Raw genomic sequence first — 18,345 nt, 5'->3', positions numbered from 1 at the left:
AGAGGAACCCGAATTATAGCTACGTCTTGCAAGGTTCCGCGTTAGGAGTTACGGATCAAGAAAGGGATCTGGGTGTCGTCGTCGATGATACGCTGAAACCTTCTGCTCAGTGTGCTGCTGCGGCTAGGAAAGCGAATAGAATGTTGGGTGTTATTAGGAAGGGTATGGAGTCCAGGTGTGCGGATGTTATAATGCCGTTGTATCGCTCCATGGTGCGACCGCACCTGGAGTATTGTGTTCAGTACTGGTCTCCGTATCTCAAAAAAGATATAGTAGAATTGGAAAAGGTACAGCGAAGGGCGACGAAAATGATAGTGGGGATGGGACGACTTTCCTATGAAGAGAGGCTGAGAAGGCTAGGGCTTTTCAGCTTGGAGAAGAGACGGCTGAGGGGAGATATGATAGAAGTGTATAAAATAATGAGTGGAATGGATCGAGTGGATGTGAAGCGACTGTTCACGCTATCCAAAAATACTAGGACTAGAGGGCATGAGTTGAAGCTACAGTGTGGTAAATTTAAAACGAATCGGAGAAAATTTTTCTTCACCCAACGTGTAATTAGACTCTGGAATTCGTTGCCGGAGAACGTGGTACGGGCGGTTAGCTTGACGGAGTTTAAAAAGGGGTTAGATAGATTCCTAAAGGACAAGTCCATAGACCGCTATTTAATGGACTTGGAAAAATTCCGCATTTTTAGGTATAACTTGTCTGGAATGTTTTTATGTTTGGGGAGCGTGCCAGGTGCCCTTGACCTGGATTGGCCACTGTCGGTGACAGGATGCTGGGCTAGATGGACCTTTGGTCTTTCCCAGTATGGCACTACTTATGTACTTATGTACTTATGACGCTCTTCCACCCTTGTGTTTTTTTATTCCTAATGGTTAGTACAACAGGCTTTGATCCCAACATCCTGGATTTGATTCCCACTGTAGCTCCTTGTGACCTTGGGCAAGTCACTTAACCCTCCATTGCCTCAGGTACCAAAACCAAGATTGTGAGCCCTCTAGAGATAGAGGAAGTACCTGCTCATAATGTGTGATTGTTCTCCACCTCGAACTTGATGGTTAAGCAGATTATAAATGCCAAAATTAAATTAAATAACTCATTATTGCAATCAACTAGCAAGTGTTAGTGCTGTGCAACATTATTGGGTATATATGAATATTTCAACATGGTCAAGTTTGTTATTAAGGAATTGTCAGGTATAGTTAATCCACCAAACCTGTATTAAAGCACATGTACAGTGCTGCATACCTGGTGTATGATATGCATATCGTGATGATATGAATAATCGTAGAGGTAATTTTATAACAGTATAACTAAAATTGTTTTCAAAAAACAATTTTATAAAGGCAATATACTAAGGTGCACTAGTGTTTTTCTACTGTGTATATATGTGTATATGTTACTTTATCAATAGTAACATCTTCCTTCACCTAGACCCCCTTTCCCATTCAAAACAAAGGAGAAGGGATGTTGGAATGCATAAGAAAGGTTCAAATTATTATTATCTGAAACTACTGTACATGTTTTCAAAAGCTGCCTTACCCTCCACTCCCACTGCCAATCTGTTGTTTACGTTTTACCCAACATTAACTGGTTACTGCAAAACGCATTTTTAGCGAAAGAGATAACAGTAAGAACAGATTATTTTTCTAGCAAACATAAACAGCTGTACCATGTACGTAGGCTTCTGGGACTCTGGTGACAGCATAACTTTTATGATAATGTTGGTTTATAAAGAAGCTTTTGAATATACACCTGACAAGCCTGCTAATGGCCACAAGGCAGCAGAAGTTGCAGCATTTCAATTGTAAATGAGGACTCATTGTGGCCTGGGTGACCAAGCTGAAGTAAATGTTTCAGAGAGAGAGAGAGAGAGAGAGAGAGAGAGCATGTTTTGTGCGCAAGGGGGTAAGGGAACTGGGAAGAGTGGACCTGGACTGTCCCATGCAATGAAGCAAGAGCTGGGGTGGGGTGGAGTGGTAAGAGGGATTGCATATGGTTATTTATTGTTTTTTGTTCTTTGTTGCAAAAACAACCTTTTGGTTCCTCAGGAGAACGTAATTACAGTATTATGTTTCCTGTGAGGCTGGATATTACTGATTGTACATAACGTTCGTGGGCTTCAACAAATTTGTAAATTAAAAATAAAAAAGATTCATGTTTATTCTGCATTCAACCCCTTATTGTACAGGGAGCGCCTAACAAGACACCAGTACTATCTGCAGCTTCGAAAAGATATTCTAGAAGAAACACTGTATTGTCACGGTGAGACGGCATTGAAGTTAGGTTCCCTAGCTTTGCAAGCGGAATTTGGGAACTATATTCCTGAGGTATAATGAATATACTTGCGTAAAACTGTTTTTTCAATACTGTATCTGACCATCACACTTTCCCACCATGAATGTGAAACCAGCATTCACGCTACACTTAAAGAGATCTGAGATTGACAGAATTCACTCCAAGATATTGATCTGGATCCAGGCACCTGCCCTGCAGTTTTCTTAAGACAAGTAGGAAATGTGAACCGTTAGATAGCATTCATCTTGGTTCTGAGGTTCTGGTAAGTGAATTAGCCAGTCTGCCCCCAAGCTTTGTGTGCCCATTATAGCAACCTTGCAGAAGGCCCTGCTTTCTGCAGTTACTATGAAAGAGATGGTAGCCAGGTCTGGACCTAGAAAAGTGGAAATAAGCAGTTTTCCATCACAAATGAATACAGTTGTCAAACAGGATTAATATTCAGAATCACTAAACCAGTAGCATAGAGTAATTCCTGGTCAGAAAATCAGCATTAGAGCAGGCACAGCTATATTGGTACAAAGACCATATAGAATTGTGCAATTTAATGTTTTGTCATTTATTGTAAATTTATTTTATTATATATGTGACTCTGTAAGCCGCCTAGATTTGAAGATAGGTGGGATATAAGAAATGAAACATAAAATAAATAAATACATGGGTTCTCAACCCAGTCTCGGAATAAGCCATGCTAATCTGTTTTTTTAGGATGTCTACTATGAATTTGCATAAGATAAATTTTATTTATTTATTTATTACATTTTTATCCCACATTATCCCACCTATTTGCAGGCTCAATGTGGCTTACATTGTTTTGTTATGACATTGTCATTCCAGAATATCAGGTACAGTTAGTAGTGTGCAGAGATTAAATAGGGAAGAAAGAGGAAGTGATTAGGTGGGTGATCTTTGTGCACTGCCTTCATTGTTTGCTAATTGCATATTCATTGTGGGTATCCTAAAACCCAACTGGCTGGGTTTGTCCTGAGGAATTGATTGAGAACCACTGATATAATATAATACAATATACCCAAGGCATAATTTACAGAACTACCATTCACACCCACCCATTGAAACTCAGCACCCTCCCCTCCCCTTGCACCCCACGTACATAACAGAGTCATTGTTTACCAATAAGGACCACTTGGCACACGTCTTCCCACCTGCCACTGACCAAGACACTACGACCCCCTTACTTTTCTCTTAGTCTCAATATCTGTCTCAAGCATGTTTGGATTCCATCACAGTTTTGGTTCGTAGGTTGTTATAGTGATCAGCTAACCTCTATGTAAAGTAGTATATCTTTCCATTACATTTTTTGCACTAGTGATACCTCTGCTTATAGACCACTAGTAAAAAAGGCCCGTTTCTGGCACAAATGAAACGGGCGCTAGCAAGGGTTTCCTTGAAGTGTGTGACCGCTTGCCCCGCCCCTTTTGCGACGCCCCCCCAGCGTCCGTCACCGTTCCCCTCCCCCCAATTTTTCTGTTGGCACTGCACCCCCTTCCACCCCCACCCATGTCGTCGCTGCCGACGCTCCCCCCTCTCCGAACGCCCCCCCACCCAACTGACCTGCCGAAACAGAAACAGAAGATTTTAAGAAGCAAGACGGTACCACAGGCAGCCAGCAGGCATTGGCTGTACACTCTGAAGCCACTCCTCCTGTAGCCTGACGTCAATGCCCCTGCAGGTCGAACCCATAGAGTAATGTCAGAGGCTACAGGAGGTGCGGCTTCAGTGTGTACAGCCAATGGCTGCTGGCTGCTTGCGGTGCCGTCTTGCTTCTTACAATCTTCTGTTTGTGTTTGGGCAGGTCAGTTGTGTGGGTGGGCGTTCTGAGAGGGGGGAGCGGCTGCAGCGACGACCTGGGTGGGGTTGGAAGGGGGGTGTAGTGGGTGCAGAATCATCGTGGGGGGGGGGGGGTGGAGCGTTCACTGCCTCTGGGGTGCGTGGCGGCAGGGGCGGGGAGAGAGGTTACAAACTTCTGTTAATGTTTGGGCAGGTCAGTTCTGTGGGTGGGCGTTCGGAGAGGGGCAGCGGCTGCAGCGACGACCTGGGTGGGGGTGGAAGGGGGTGTAGTGGGTGCGGAGTCATCGTGGGGGTGGGGGGTGGAGCGTTCACTGCCTCTGGGGGTGTGTGGCGGCAGGGGCGGGGAGAGAGGGAAATTGGTGGATGGCTGGAGAAGGGGCAGGAGACTTGTGCCGTTCTGTTAGTGGGGGGCGTGGCGGCAGGGGCGGACTTGGGTTCATGAGTTCATTGTTTTGCTTCCCTGCCCTCGATGTCATCACGTGTTGATGCGAGAGTGGGGCAGAGAGACATGGTGAGTCTGATGGCTTCACCACCATGAACTAACGAACTCTTTAGGGAGTTTGCTGTTGGCTTCAGCAGGTTGTCTTCAGAACGTTGAGGTAGCGTTTTATGTACAGATGGGGCGTGGCTGAGGGCGGGTCTATGAGTGAGGGTGACTGGTCCTGATAGCCTAACCTAGGAAGACTGCAGGAGTTCAATGCTTCACTGCCACGGAGTGAGCTTCAGAACGTTCGAGGTGGGATTTATTTATATAGATAGTAAACGTCTAGTTTTCCCCACTGCTTTATTGCACTGACAGACAACCTTTAAGTCATCAGAAATGATTACGAAAGACTACCACACGGGAGTGTGGAGGTGCACTCAATCCCCACGAAACAAATACACAGAAAAGAAGAGGAGTGGGGGAAAGTTATGAGAGTTTTTCGATAAGCCCTTTTTCCTGACAGTAGCCACTCAAGAATACCATTTAGTCTGCATCAGGGCCGGTCTTAGGCAGAGGCGACCAAGGCGGCCGCATAGGGCCCCGCGCCTAAGGGGGCCCCGCTCAGCGTGCCTCAACTCTGCCTCGTGCCTCTGCTCCGACCCGGACCGCATCGAGTCACTAAACCTCTCTCCAGCCATAGGCAGATAAAGCATTCCTGGCATACCGTGTACACTGTAGCACTGTGCTGGATCTTTTCTTAATATTTTTCCTTATTTTCTCCTTTGTTATGAGAATTGTAGTGGGCTTGAACTGAATAATTTCTGGGGAGGGGAGGTTTCGTGATGATAGCATTGTGCTTATTATTTCAATCAGTTTTTTTGTACAAGTTTAGCTTCATTTGTCTTTATTTGAAATTTCATAAATAAAAAAAATTTCTAAAATGGAATAATCTTATCAATGGGGTGGAGCTAGGGTGGGGGCGGGGCTAGGATGGGGCCCCACCAAATTGGTCTGCACAGGGCCCCGCACTTGCTAAGACCGGCCCTGGTCTGCATACTTACCAGTTGACATCGTTCTCACTTTAAATAGCCTGTGTTCTTTTTGAACCTCATAGTACTTTCCCTAAAACACGGTCTTTCAATCGACCCTCCTTTTTTTAGTGGTATGTCCTGTGTTATGCCTTTTGTCACTTTCTTATTTATTTTTCATTTTTATCCTTCTTTTATTTTCACAGAAGGAACTGCTTGTTCTTTTTTATTTTGCCTTTTTGGTGTGTCAACAATTCAAACACTTGATACATCCTTGGAAGACTCCTGAAGAAGGTGCTTCGGCACCGAAACACGGCTGTGTTGAGTCAACCTGTTTATAATAAATATATTTTTTAACTAATTATACGTCTCCTCCTTTGTTTGGAAAGAGCCTACTTTCCCCCACTCCTCTTCTTTTCTGTGTATCAGAAATGATTAGGCAGAGTCTCTTTCCTTGTTGATGTCTGCCCCTCAAATACCCAAATTTGCATGATTGTACTCTTTAGGGATCTTGCCAGGTACTTGTGGCCTGGATTGGCCACTGTTGTATTCTGGGCTTGTTTGACTTCCTGTCTGACTCCGTATGGCAATGCATATGTTCTTATAATAACATCTGTCTCTGTGCTATTCATTTTGAAATGGTTCTATTACAATTCCTTTTTATAATTAAATTAGGTGCATGACAAAGACTATTTTCACATTGAAGAATACATTCCAGCAAGTGTTATTGAAAGAATGAGTCCATCACGCGCACAAGATGAGCTAAAGCAATTGCACAGAGCAAACTTTAACCTGCTCGAAGATGAAGCAGAACTGGAATTTTTAAGGGTATCGTGCAGCATTTCTGATCTTTAACACTAAATGCAATGCTTAAAGCCATTTACATGCAATAGTGATTTATTAGGATAAAATGGATTGGTTGATAATTTTCCTTCACAGAGCCACAAAAAGTAGGTATGGGCTTTCACAGCACAGACACATTCAAGCTTAGGTCATGCTAAAAGCTAAGAAACCCATTTTATACCTATGGGCTTCTTAGCATTTAGGGCAAGATTTTATATATGGCACCAGAAAACTTTGCATCAAAAACAAATACGCCTAAGTATATTCTCTAAATTACACCTAAATTTTATAGAATAGGCTTAAATTTCCATGCAGTATATAGAATACGCCGAGTGGCTCACCATGCAACTAAATTTCCCTTGAGTGAATTCCTTCAACGAGGCGGTAAATAAATCCTAATAAATAAATAAATAAAAATAAATTTAGTGGTGGCCATTAATGCCACGTTTTACTTGGCATAAATCCCAATGCCTAAATTAGGCACAGAGCAGGTGTATTCTATAACAACACGCATAGATTTTTGAAATGACCATGCCCCGCCCATGGCCATGTCCCCTTTTCAACTATGCGACTTAGAATTTATGTGCACCATGTTACAGAATACGCTTATCGAGTTGTGTGCGTAAATCTTAATGCCAATTAGTGCTGATAATTGCTTGTTAACATCCAATTGACAGTGCTGATTAGCTAGTTAACCAATTAAGTTGCACACATTGTTATAGAATACGCTTCAATGTCCATGCGGACGTTAAGGCGCAATATATTTTACTTATTCATTTGAATTTTGCTCACACCTTTTCAGTAGTAGCTCAAGGTGAGTTAAATTCAGGGGCCACTTTACTAAGCCGAGTAGGCGCATACGTAAGTCCTACATGCATCAATTTTGAACTACCGCCCAGCTACTGCATGGACCCGGGCGGTAATTTCATTTTTTTACATGCGTCCACTAAGCGCGCTAACTGGGCAGTAATCAGCATTGTACACGATTAGATCATTACCGCCCAGTTAACGCATGAGGTCAATGGGTGGCAGTAGGTCAATTGATGGTGGTAAGTTCTCAGACCCAAAATGGAGGCACCAATTTTAATTTTGCCGCACGTCCATTTTCGGCCCCAAAAAGGCCATTTTTACAGGCGCGCTAAAAAATGGACCAGCGCACATCCAATACATGCGCGCACACCAGCGTAGGCCATTTTTTGGCGCACCTTAGTAAAGGAACACCTCAGGTAGTTAGTGCGCACTAGTAAAGGGACCCCTTAGCCATGAGAAAACGTGGTATTCCTGTGGGAATGTTTATGTCAACAGAGGACAACTGTGTGTGCAGGGGCAGGGAAGGAAGAATTTTGTAACAGGGTGTCAATGTAAAACATCCAAACAGGCTTCTATAAAGACAATATTGGCACCTACATACCTTTGTAAAATAGGAACCCAGAACTACATCCGTTGGCACAAAAATCCTCTCATACAAATTTATAGCTTCTTCAAAGAAGGTGGAAACCTATGTGTGGGTTCTCTATACATGTATTTAATACAAAAATAGAAAGTTTACATGTAGAAAATGCTTTATAAAATTACCACCCAGATTTTCAAACTTGTGCATGTTATTTGCCTCTTATGGAGTCTGTTAATGCACACACCTTGAACTTACTGACTTTCAAAAAGGAGAAAAAATAGGCAGTTTCCTTTTGACAATTTTCCTAAAATATGTTTGTTGCAAACACATATGTAATTTGTAACAATAGCCCTTATTTTAGAAGCTCTATTCATGTTTTGGACATCTGAAAACCAGGATGTAGACCAGGGCTGCCGAAGTGGGAGCAGGGGGGACAAAATTCCCAGGGCCCGGCACTGGGATCAGGCCGCCGGCGCTGCAGTCTCCGGTCTCACCTGCCTGCCCTTGGCTCTGGGCCCGGCTTAGTCTCTCGGTGGCCCTGATGTAGACAGCCATATTTCATGGACATCCAAATCCTGATTTGATAAAGCTTGGGCTATGGATGTTTAAAACTGCACTATACCCTTATGGCAAGGGGGCATGGTCTGGGCATGTTTTGGCTGGGGCTAGGGGGGGGGGGGGGGGGGAAATATGAATGCATAACTCTGATTTCAGAAGGGGAAGTCCTAAAGATGAAGGTTGGTATTTAGTTCTGGTACTTGATACATTCAGGTTAAAGAAAGGTGCTCTGATTGAGCAGCTGTTTGCTGGAGGGATTAAGGTGTCACCTCCTTTGATCTCCCACTGGCCGCTATCTCCCTTCCTCCCCCAAGTTTGAAACTAGCAAGGAATACCAGGATCTATGATAGCTTCAGGAACTATGGACATTCATGGTACTAAAATCTTTTTCAAATTAACCTCTTAATAGACCTCTGTGTAGAGTTAAGGAGTAGTCTAATGGTTAATGCAGTGTGCTGAAAATCAAGGGACCCAGGTTCAAATCGCCCGTCAGCACTTTTTGATTCTTTTTTTTAATTGTGAGCTCTTCAGGGAGAGAAAAGTAACTATTATACCTGAATAGAGGAGTGGCCTAGTGGTTAGGGTGGTGGACTTTGGTCCTGGGGAACTGAGTTTGATTCCCACTTCAGGCACAGGCAGCTCCTTGTGACTCTGGGCAAGTCACTTAACCCTTCATTGCCCCATTTAAGCCACATTGAGCCTGCCATGAGTGGGAAAGCGCGGGGTACAAATGTAACAAAAAGAAAACCTCTCAAGAATAATGAAGCAGTGTACTTTCAGGTACACAATGAGGGACATTTTTGAAAGGGACGTCCATGTTCGATTTGGACGTCCTTGCAAAATGTCCCAATCCAGGGACGGGGAAACCCATATTTTCGAAACAAGATGGACGTCCATCTTTCATTTCGATAATACGATCAGGGACATCCAAATCCTGAAATTTGGTCAACCTTAGAGATGGTCGTCCCTTGACATGGAAGTTTCTGATTATCAGCGATTTTCGAAACCAAGGACGTCCATGTCAGAAACGACCAAATGCAAGCCATTTGGGTGTGGGAGGAGCCAGCATTTGTAGTGCACTGGTCCCCCTCACATGCCAGGACACCAACCGGGCACCCTAGGGGGCACTGCAGTTGACTTCATAAATTGCTCCCAGGTACATAGCTCTCTTACCTTGTGTGCTGAGCCCCCAACCCCCCCCCCAAAAAAAACCCACTACCCCCAACTGAACACTACTATCATAGCCCTTATGGGTGAAGGGGGCACCTAGATGTGGGTACAGTGGGTTTCTGTTGGGTTTTGGGGGGCTCGCTATTACCTCCACAAATAAAACAGATAGGGAGTATGGGACTGGGTCTGCCTGTCTGAGGTGCACTGCAGTACCCACTAAAACTGGTCCTGGGACCTTCATGAGCTGTCATGGAACTGAGCATGACATCTGAGACTAGCACAGAGGCTAGCAATCAATATTTTGAAAGATATTTTTTGAGGGTAGGAGGGGGTTAGTGACCACTGGGGGAGTAACAGGAGGTCATCCCAATTCTCTCCGGCGGTCATCTGGTCATTTTGGACACTTTTTTGTGCCTTGGTTGTAAGAAAAACACGACCAGGTAAAGTCGTCAAAGTGTTCATCAGGGACGTCCTTGTTTCTTTCGATTATGGGCAGGGCTTTTTTGTGGGGGTACTTGGGGGTACTGAGTACCGGCACCTTTTCCATTGTCTGCTATAATTGACTCATGGACCCCAAGTTTTAATGAAAGAGTTCAAGCTCTACACACCAATTCGGCCTTGTCATAGATTCTGTGACTGGTTGCAGAGGGCCTGGCTATTATAGGGTGGGTCCCTCAGTGATCACCCCACTCCAAAGGGTGGCCCTAGCATTTGAGTACCGGCACCTTTTTCAGAAGAACAAACGCACTGATTATGGGTCAAGGATGTCCAAGTATTAGACACGCCCAAGTTCTGCCTTCACTACTCCTCCGACATTCCCCCTTGAACTTTGGCTGTCACTGTGATGGAAAGCAGTTGGGGATGCCCAAAATCGGGTTTCGATTATACTGATTTGGACGACCCTGGGAGAAGGACGTCCATCTTCCGATTTATGTCGAAAGATGGGCATCCTTCTCATTCGAAAATGAGCCCAAAAGTATTTTTCTGTCCTTGGTATTCTTACAATTTCAAAATTAAAAAAAAAAATCACAACAGCTGAATTGGGATTTGAGCCTGAGTCCCCTGGTTTTCATACCACTACTCTAACCATTAGGCTACCCCCCTGCTCTATGTGGATATCTATGTGATCATTTTTTTGTAACATGCTTGAATAGTGCCGCTGAATAAAACGGGGGCTTTTCCATGATGCAGTATTATGCAAAACATGAATTCATGTTGAACTGCCTCCTTGAATATATAAGAAATATGGCTCTTTAATGCAGAAGATTGAAGATTTTCTTTAATAAGATATGTAAATAATTTTTGATACATTTTTGGAATATTTCATGAAAAATGCCACTAATAATTTGATAGCTATATTATTTATTTAAAAAAAAAACATTTTTAAGACGTGGTGAAGGGTGTTGGTGTATTTTTTCTTGGAGGAGTTACAATCAAGTGGATCTTTGAGTCCACCTCAGAAGGTGTTCTTAGAACTGTCTGAATTTCTAACAAGAGCGGTATAATATTGCTGGTGGAATTATTTTGCACTAAACCTTTATAGACTTCTGTTCAGATGCCTATGATCTTGAATATTTTATAACATGGAAATTCCTAAGCTGCTACAACTACGAAGAGGCTCATGTCTCTTGTTTTGCCCTGATCATAAGTTGGAGGTTTCAGTTTGTAAAATGGATGTTCATACCAGGGGCATAGCCAGACTTGACATTTTTTTGTGGGGGAAGGGGGCCCAGAGTTAACATGGGAGGCCACAAGACACATGCCCTTCCATACCCCCACCTCCTTATAGACTGGCATCTCCCCTGCCCTTCCATACCCTCACCCCCTTATTGACTGGCATCTCATTGACCTCTTGCTAAAAGGGGCCCTTAGATTGTGAGCCCTCAAGGGACAGGAAAAATACCCACTGTACCTGAATGTAAGTCATCTTGAGCTACTACTGAAAACAGTGTGAATAAAATCCAAATAGACAAAAAATTATGTGGATGCCTTGGTGCCTCTATGATCTCCCATGCCTCAAGCTCCAACTCACCCCTCAGGTGCTGCTGCAGTTTTGATGTACTGCTAGCAGTCAGACATCATCAAATATTGTGATGACCACTGTGTGGCTAAAGATAGCTCTTGCCCTCTTCTGCAGCTGCCCCTTGGGGTGACTCAGGGCTTGAGTGGTAAGGGGGTTGGAGCTTCCTTAAGTGGACAATTAATATTTTTTAACGGGTGCAACTTGACAGAGGAGTCAGAACTCCCAATTCTAGCCACCCCATTTCTGAAGTTTTGAGTTCTAAATTGGTGTTTGCCAAAGGGGAAGATGGGCCACTAAGCCATTTGGGAATTGAGGGCCCAGATTGGATTCTGTGCCCTGCAGCACCTTTAACCTTTGCATTTCTGCAGAAATGGTTCATTTTTGGCGAAATTTCTCATGGGTTGACATGGCTGGGAATATGCAAGAATTTGTTTTGTGAAATTTAGCTATGGGATTTAAATGAGTCCAGAGCTCATTTGCATGCCATAGCTAAATTTTACAAAAATGGCCACTAAGCTGCAGGGGTTGATCTTTTTTTTTTCACAGCTTAGTAAGTAGAGCCCTGTGTGAGTCTGAAAGTCAAAGGCCATCCAAGCATTATGAGGGAAAGCAGATGCTGTCTTATTTCACCTGAGATTTTCATTTCTAATTCATGCTATAATCACTGGCTGCCAAAAAGGCACCCTGTTCTCTGAATTTATTTATTTATGATTGCCTGTGACTGCAGCATGGGGCTCTATACCAGAGCTGAGGACACTAATGAAATCCCATAAGCAATTATCTTTTTTTCCAGAGCTCCAAAATAAATGATACTCTTGATAGCTGAAAACATGTTGTAAGCAAACAAAATATATATATATATATATATATATATATTTTTTTTTTTAATGGAAACAAATTCTTTCTGCTCATTAGACTTTTTGAGCAGGTTACTGATATGAGATAGTGAACTTAAAATAAAGTTTCACTGGCTTATTAGAATGTTTTCAAACAGAAGTTATCAAGGTGTCTAGGGGAAGATGTTCAGTCTATCTGATCGTAGAGTGGCTAATTGATCACACTATGTGTGTAAAATAAATTGATGGGTGTATTCGTGTACAGGTAACACAGCAGCTGTCTGAATATGGAGTGATCTTTCACCGAGTGATGCCAGAAAAGAAGACCCCAAGTAGAGGGAATGTTATGTTGGGAATCTGCACCAAAGGTATTATTGTTTATGAAGTGAAAAATGACTGTCGGATTGCAAGCCTGCGCTTCCAGTGGCGAGAAATGGAGAGACTTTCATCTCATGTGAGTATGGCCTGTTGCTCCTCAAATCCTACCCCAAAATAATCCTTTTAATTCTTCTCCTTTTTTCAGAGTCTCTTTCTGATGCAAGAACTCCTGAGTCATATAGCTATATTGCTGAGATAAGCAGGTGGGATTCCAAAGGGGAACATCTTAAAGGCAAAGCTTTATTGCACATAATAACAAAACCATGTGTATTTTTTATGCTTTAGAGAAAAAAGTTCACAGTTCAAAGCAGTTTCAGTGGCACAAAACATAGCTTCTTGACTGACAGCACAAAAACTTGCAAGTACTTACTGGGCCTCTGCTCTGCCCTGCACAAGTTTCATGCAAGAATGAGTTCTAGACAATTCCATCAAACATCATCAGGTAAGTTACTACATAGTTGAAACAAAAATAGAGCAAAAATATATATATTTTTTCTTTTCAGTAAAAATAGTAATCAAAAGGCAGCTCTATCTTCTTGGAGCTTGGTGTTCACTGCTACAAGTAATAAATACTTAGGGCCCTATTTACTAAGGTGCATTAGGATTTTTAATGCGCCTACAATTAGTGCATGTGCTAACCGTGTAGTTACCTATAGGGACATGGTAGACGTGTACACAGTTAACACGCATACATGGTTAACACGCGTTTAAAAATGTTAACACGCCTATAATGCGGCTTAATAAACAGTGCCCTTAGAAGCTCTTTTACTAAAGTGCGTTAAGCACTTAGGGGTAAATTCTATAAGTGGCACCTAAAAATTTGGCGCCAACCCCCCCCCCCAGCTCAAGCAGTATTTAAAAAGCCACGCCTAAAGTTTGGTGCGGTTTATAGAATATATGCTTAAGCAGAGAGTCACCTGTAAATTTAGGCATGAAAACGTGGTGCAAATGCCCATGCCTAAATTTACGTGCGGAGCACCATTATTCTATAATTACACATGTAATTGTTAAAAAGCCAATTATTGTTACTAATTGGCTTATTCAGTTAAATTGCGCACACAAATCGGGAACTTGCCTAAATTTGCACACGCAATGTTTGGTGACCTTTACAGAATCAGGGAGTTAACGCATAGTTAATACCTAGAAGCAGGCTACTGAGCAATCGCATTAAGGGGCTTTGCAGTAGCTTGCTTGTTTCCACATGGTATACCACAAATTACTGATTTTTTTTTAGAATTTTTCTGAAAAAGAGTGGGCATGGAAATTACACTATGCTACACTTAGCACACAATAACTGCCTAATGCTGAGTTAATGTGAAACCACTTATTGCCACCTCCTCCTCCTCCTACTTATCACTTCTATAGCGCTACAAGGCATATGCAGTGCTGTACACCATACAAGAAAAAGACAGTCCCTGCTCAAAGAGCTCACAATCTAAATAGGACAAACACACAGACAGACAACTAAGAGGTAAGGGAATTAAAGAGAGGTGGGGATAAAAAGGGGACAGGGCAAGTGATTAGTGGTTAGGAGACAAAAGCAACGTTAAAGAGGTGGGTTTTTATCCTGGATTTGAAAATGGCCAAAGACGGGGCTAGACGTACAGGCTCGGGACGTCTATTCCAGGCATGAGGTGCAGCGAGATAAAAGGAACGGAGTCTGGAATTAGCAGTAGAGGAGAAGGGGACAGACAAGAGAGATTTATCCACGGAACGGAGTACCCGGGGGGGGGGGGGGGGGGGCGTAGGGCCTCCTAAACAAAAAGCAGGGACTGTGTGCTAATGGGAATATACATGCAAGACCTGCAGTAAAAAAGTAGTGGGAATGTCTTATCCTGATACAACATTAGTTTTGGGCATGCCATACATTGAAATCCTGTGTTGTAATGAATTAAGTTCAAAACTTAATGCATTGAGGGGCCCTTTTACTAAGCTGTGGTAGGGCTAACGAGCATGTAGCGCTCACCAAATCGATACTACCACCTGGGTAGTGTGGTCACCTGGTGGTAATTTCTAAGTTAGTGCGTTCTATTTCCCACGGTAGAAAATATTTTTCTAATTTTTACCAGGGAGGAGGCGCATTCCCAGTGGTAATCAGCAGTGTGGCCACATCAGCGTACACTAACTGTTTACCAAACAAGTAGCTCATGAGCCCTTACAGTTAGGTCAATGGCTGGTGGTAAGTGCTCAGGCAGTAAATAGCCGCACGCTACTTTTAATTTTAGTACACGGCCATTTACCATCCCACTAAAAAAGCCCATTTTCCCAGCCGCAGTAAAAAAAAAAATGGCCTAGCACACTCCAAATTCATGCATCCAGAATACCACAGGCCATTTTTTACTGCAGCTTGGTAAAAGGGCCTCTAAAGAACTAACCCAATAATAATCAAAGATACTGAGACTCTGGGCTCTTTTTACTAAGCGCCGGTAAGCCCAATTCGGGCTTACCGCTCGCTATACAGGAAGTACCACCAGGCTACCTCAGTAGCCCGGCGGTACTTCCCACCCCTAGCACTCCGTTATTTCTGGTGCTACAAAATTTTTTTTATTTTTGTAGCGCCGCAGTGTACCCAGCGGTAATCGAGCAGTACCACATGCTGCCTGGTTACCGCTGGGTTAACGTGGGAGCCCTTACCGCCACCTCAATGGGTGGCGGTAAGGGCTCCCCCCCCGAAATGGCCACATGGCAAGTTCTTTACTTGCCACACAGCCATTTCCTGCAGGAAGGCAAAACTTCCCTTTTACCAGCTGTGATATATGGGAGCCTCAGCGCAAGTGTGAGACTTTACCACTAGGTCAATGGCTGGCGGTAAGGTCTCAGACCCAAAATGGATGCGCTACAATTTTTATTTTGCCGCATGCCCATTTTCAGCAAAAATTTTTAAAAAGGCAATTTTGCAGGTGCGCTGAAAAACGATTCTGCGCGCACCCAAAACACTACCGCAGGCCATTTTTCAGCATACCTTAGTAAAAGGAACCCTAAGGGCCTTATTCTATAAAGGTTATGCTCCTAAATTTATGATCTTATATTTACGCTCCTAAATTACGAACGTAATCTGTGCTCTGAACATAATCTATTCTCCTAAATTTATGCTCCTAATTTAAGGCCTATTACGCTCATAGATTTAGCATACATTTAGGAGCGTAAATTAAACTCCTAAATTTATGAGCATAATTATTATGCTCATAAATTTAGGAGTGTAAATTTAGGAGCATAACCTTTATAAGACCTAAATGCTAAATGTCCATTAGCGTGAGCTAAGCTTTAGTAAAAGGGCCTCTATGCAACTTAAGTAGGTTTTTGCAGATAGCATCTGGGCACCTTGCTGACACTTTCATTGGTAAGTGCATTGTTATGTGCATACGTGTTAGCACTCTATACATTTATGTACATAAGAGGCACATAAATATAGGTGCCTAATTTATAGAACTGCCATTTATGGGTCTTTCTAAAATAGGCTGCAAGTAGGCACTTTTTTTTTTGCCCTTCACACAAAGGCAACTATTCATAAAATTACCTTCCATAAGACAACACCTAGTGTTTATGCCTATAGATGGAGATTAATTGTAGTTGACAGAACAACATTGACCTTTTAACACAATTTCTTTTTAGAGGAAAATAAATTTTTGGAAATGGGAAAAAAGAATTCCAATTGTGTTATTCAGCGTGAACAGCAATCCCTGATTCAAAGGCTATCCTGTTCTGAAAATGCGCTGAACAGTACAGCCCTAGAGAGCATCCAAGCTGGAATTACGAGTAAATCTTGTGATACCATCAGCGCTGGTCTGAATGACGACACCAGAGAAGAAAACATTTGTGGGTAAGTTTAAGAGTTGGAGTTAAAGGTTTGTGTTCTATTTTTACCTCTATAGTTTGTCTTATGATTTCTTAAGCTTTTTTTAAAATCCATCATTATATTTTGTATGTTATAATCATGGGAAATGTATTTGAATATAGAACACTTACACCAGTGCTGTTGGGGAGACCAATGAAAGTTTCAGTTAAATATTGTACATAAGTACATAAGTAGTGCCATACTGGGAAAGACCAAAGGTCCATCCAGCCCAGCATCCTGTCACCGACAGTGGCCAATCCAGGTCAAGGGCACCTGGCACGCTCCCCAAACGTAAAAACATTCCAGACAAGTTATACCTAAAAATGCGGAATTTTTCCAAGTCCATTTAATAGCGGTCTATGGACTTGTCCTTTAGTAATCTATCTAACCCCTTTTTAAACTCCGTCAAGCTAACCGCCCGTACCATGTTCTCCGGCAACGAATTCCAGAGTCTAATTATGTTGGATTATTTGTAGTAAATAATTAGCAGATTTTAGTACACACAGCTTCAGCTTTAGAAATGTTAATTTCTTTCTTCATCTCTCTCTCATTCACCCCTGAATAATTCACTGCTGAGTCACTTTAAAGTTGAAGTAACAAAACATCTGTTTACTCACAGTTTGTAGTTAGATTATAATCAGACAGGCTTTTATATACATATTACTATACATTTGTATTATCAGCTCCTTCCATGTGCTTAGATGGTAATGGATGCTCACATCACCATAGATCCTCTCAGGTTAGGAGAGATCATGAGCTCCATGTGCTCCATGTGCTGCATGTGCTGTGTCTACTGCATCTAACCCCCACAGGAAGTTGCATAGCTGTGTGACCTCTCTAAGTAATTCACATCAGAGGTCACAGAGTAATCACAGAGAAATAATAGGTGACAGGCAATGCATGTAAAATACAATTACATTCCAACAAACCCCTTCTCATGCATAACTGTCATGCAATTATTTATTCATACAAAGTCCAAGCTTTATACGCAGATTCACAAAATGTTCTCTGTGTAACGGTTTGGTCATGATGTCAGCTGTCATCTCACTGGTGTGACAATAGTGTAGACTGATGACCCCTTCTTTCACCAACTCTCGCACGTTGTGGTATTTCGTTGCGATGTGCTTGGTACGTGACTGAACCTTGTCATTCTGTGACAGTCGGATGCAGCTCTGATTATCTTCCATTATCTGGATTGGTCTCTGTTCAGCTATTCCAAAATCCAGCATAAGTTTTTTCAATCCACATCAGTTCTCTGCACGCTTCCGATACGGCCACGTATTCAGCTTCTGTAGAAGACAGACTCACAATACTTTGTTTATGACTGGCCCATGAAATTTGTACATTTCCATACATAAACACATATCCACTTGTGGATTTATAATTAGAATGATCCCCTGCCCAATCTGAATCACAGTAACATATTAGTTTTGGATTACTATTGGCTGAAACCTTTAATTTACAATCAATGGTACCCTTTAAATACCTTACCATCCTTTTAACTGCAGTCCAATCTGATTTGGTAGGTGAGCTGACCCTTCTGCTCAAAATTCCTACTGCATTTGCTATATCAGCCCTGTATGTGGTAGCTAGATATAAAAGCTTACCTATGGCTGATCTATATTGGATGTTATCTGGTAAAGGTTCTCTTACTGTTTCATCCTTCAGAAAATCAGTGATCATGGGAGTGCTTACAACTTGGGCATCTTGCATACCTAAACTTTCAATAAGCTCATTTATTTTCTGC

At 42.5% G+C, this 18,345-nt stretch overlaps 1 protein-coding gene across 1 annotated transcript in view; it reads left to right on the top strand.

The window, feature by feature from the left end:
- Nucleotides 1-18,345, top strand: part of FRMPD2 (FERM and PDZ domain containing 2) — a 194,276-nt gene that overhangs the window by 50,751 nt on the left and 125,180 nt on the right. Inside the window, exons 12-16 of the mRNA XM_030203157.1 lie at nucleotides 2,198-2,336; nucleotides 6,238-6,390; nucleotides 12,651-12,839; nucleotides 13,049-13,205; nucleotides 16,376-16,583. Of these exons, the coding sequence (XP_030059017.1) occupies nucleotides 2,198-2,336; nucleotides 6,238-6,390; nucleotides 12,651-12,839; nucleotides 13,049-13,205; nucleotides 16,376-16,583 (846 nt within the window). The remainder of the gene's footprint in view (nucleotides 1-2,197; nucleotides 2,337-6,237; nucleotides 6,391-12,650; nucleotides 12,840-13,048; nucleotides 13,206-16,375; nucleotides 16,584-18,345) is intronic.

The sequence above is a fragment of the Microcaecilia unicolor genome, chromosome 5 (genome assembly GCF_901765095.1).
Source record: "Microcaecilia unicolor chromosome 5, aMicUni1.1, whole genome shotgun sequence".
Lineage (NCBI taxonomy): Eukaryota > Metazoa > Chordata > Amphibia > Gymnophiona > Siphonopidae > Microcaecilia > Microcaecilia unicolor.
This window is presented reverse-complemented; position numbering and strand designations above follow the sequence as displayed.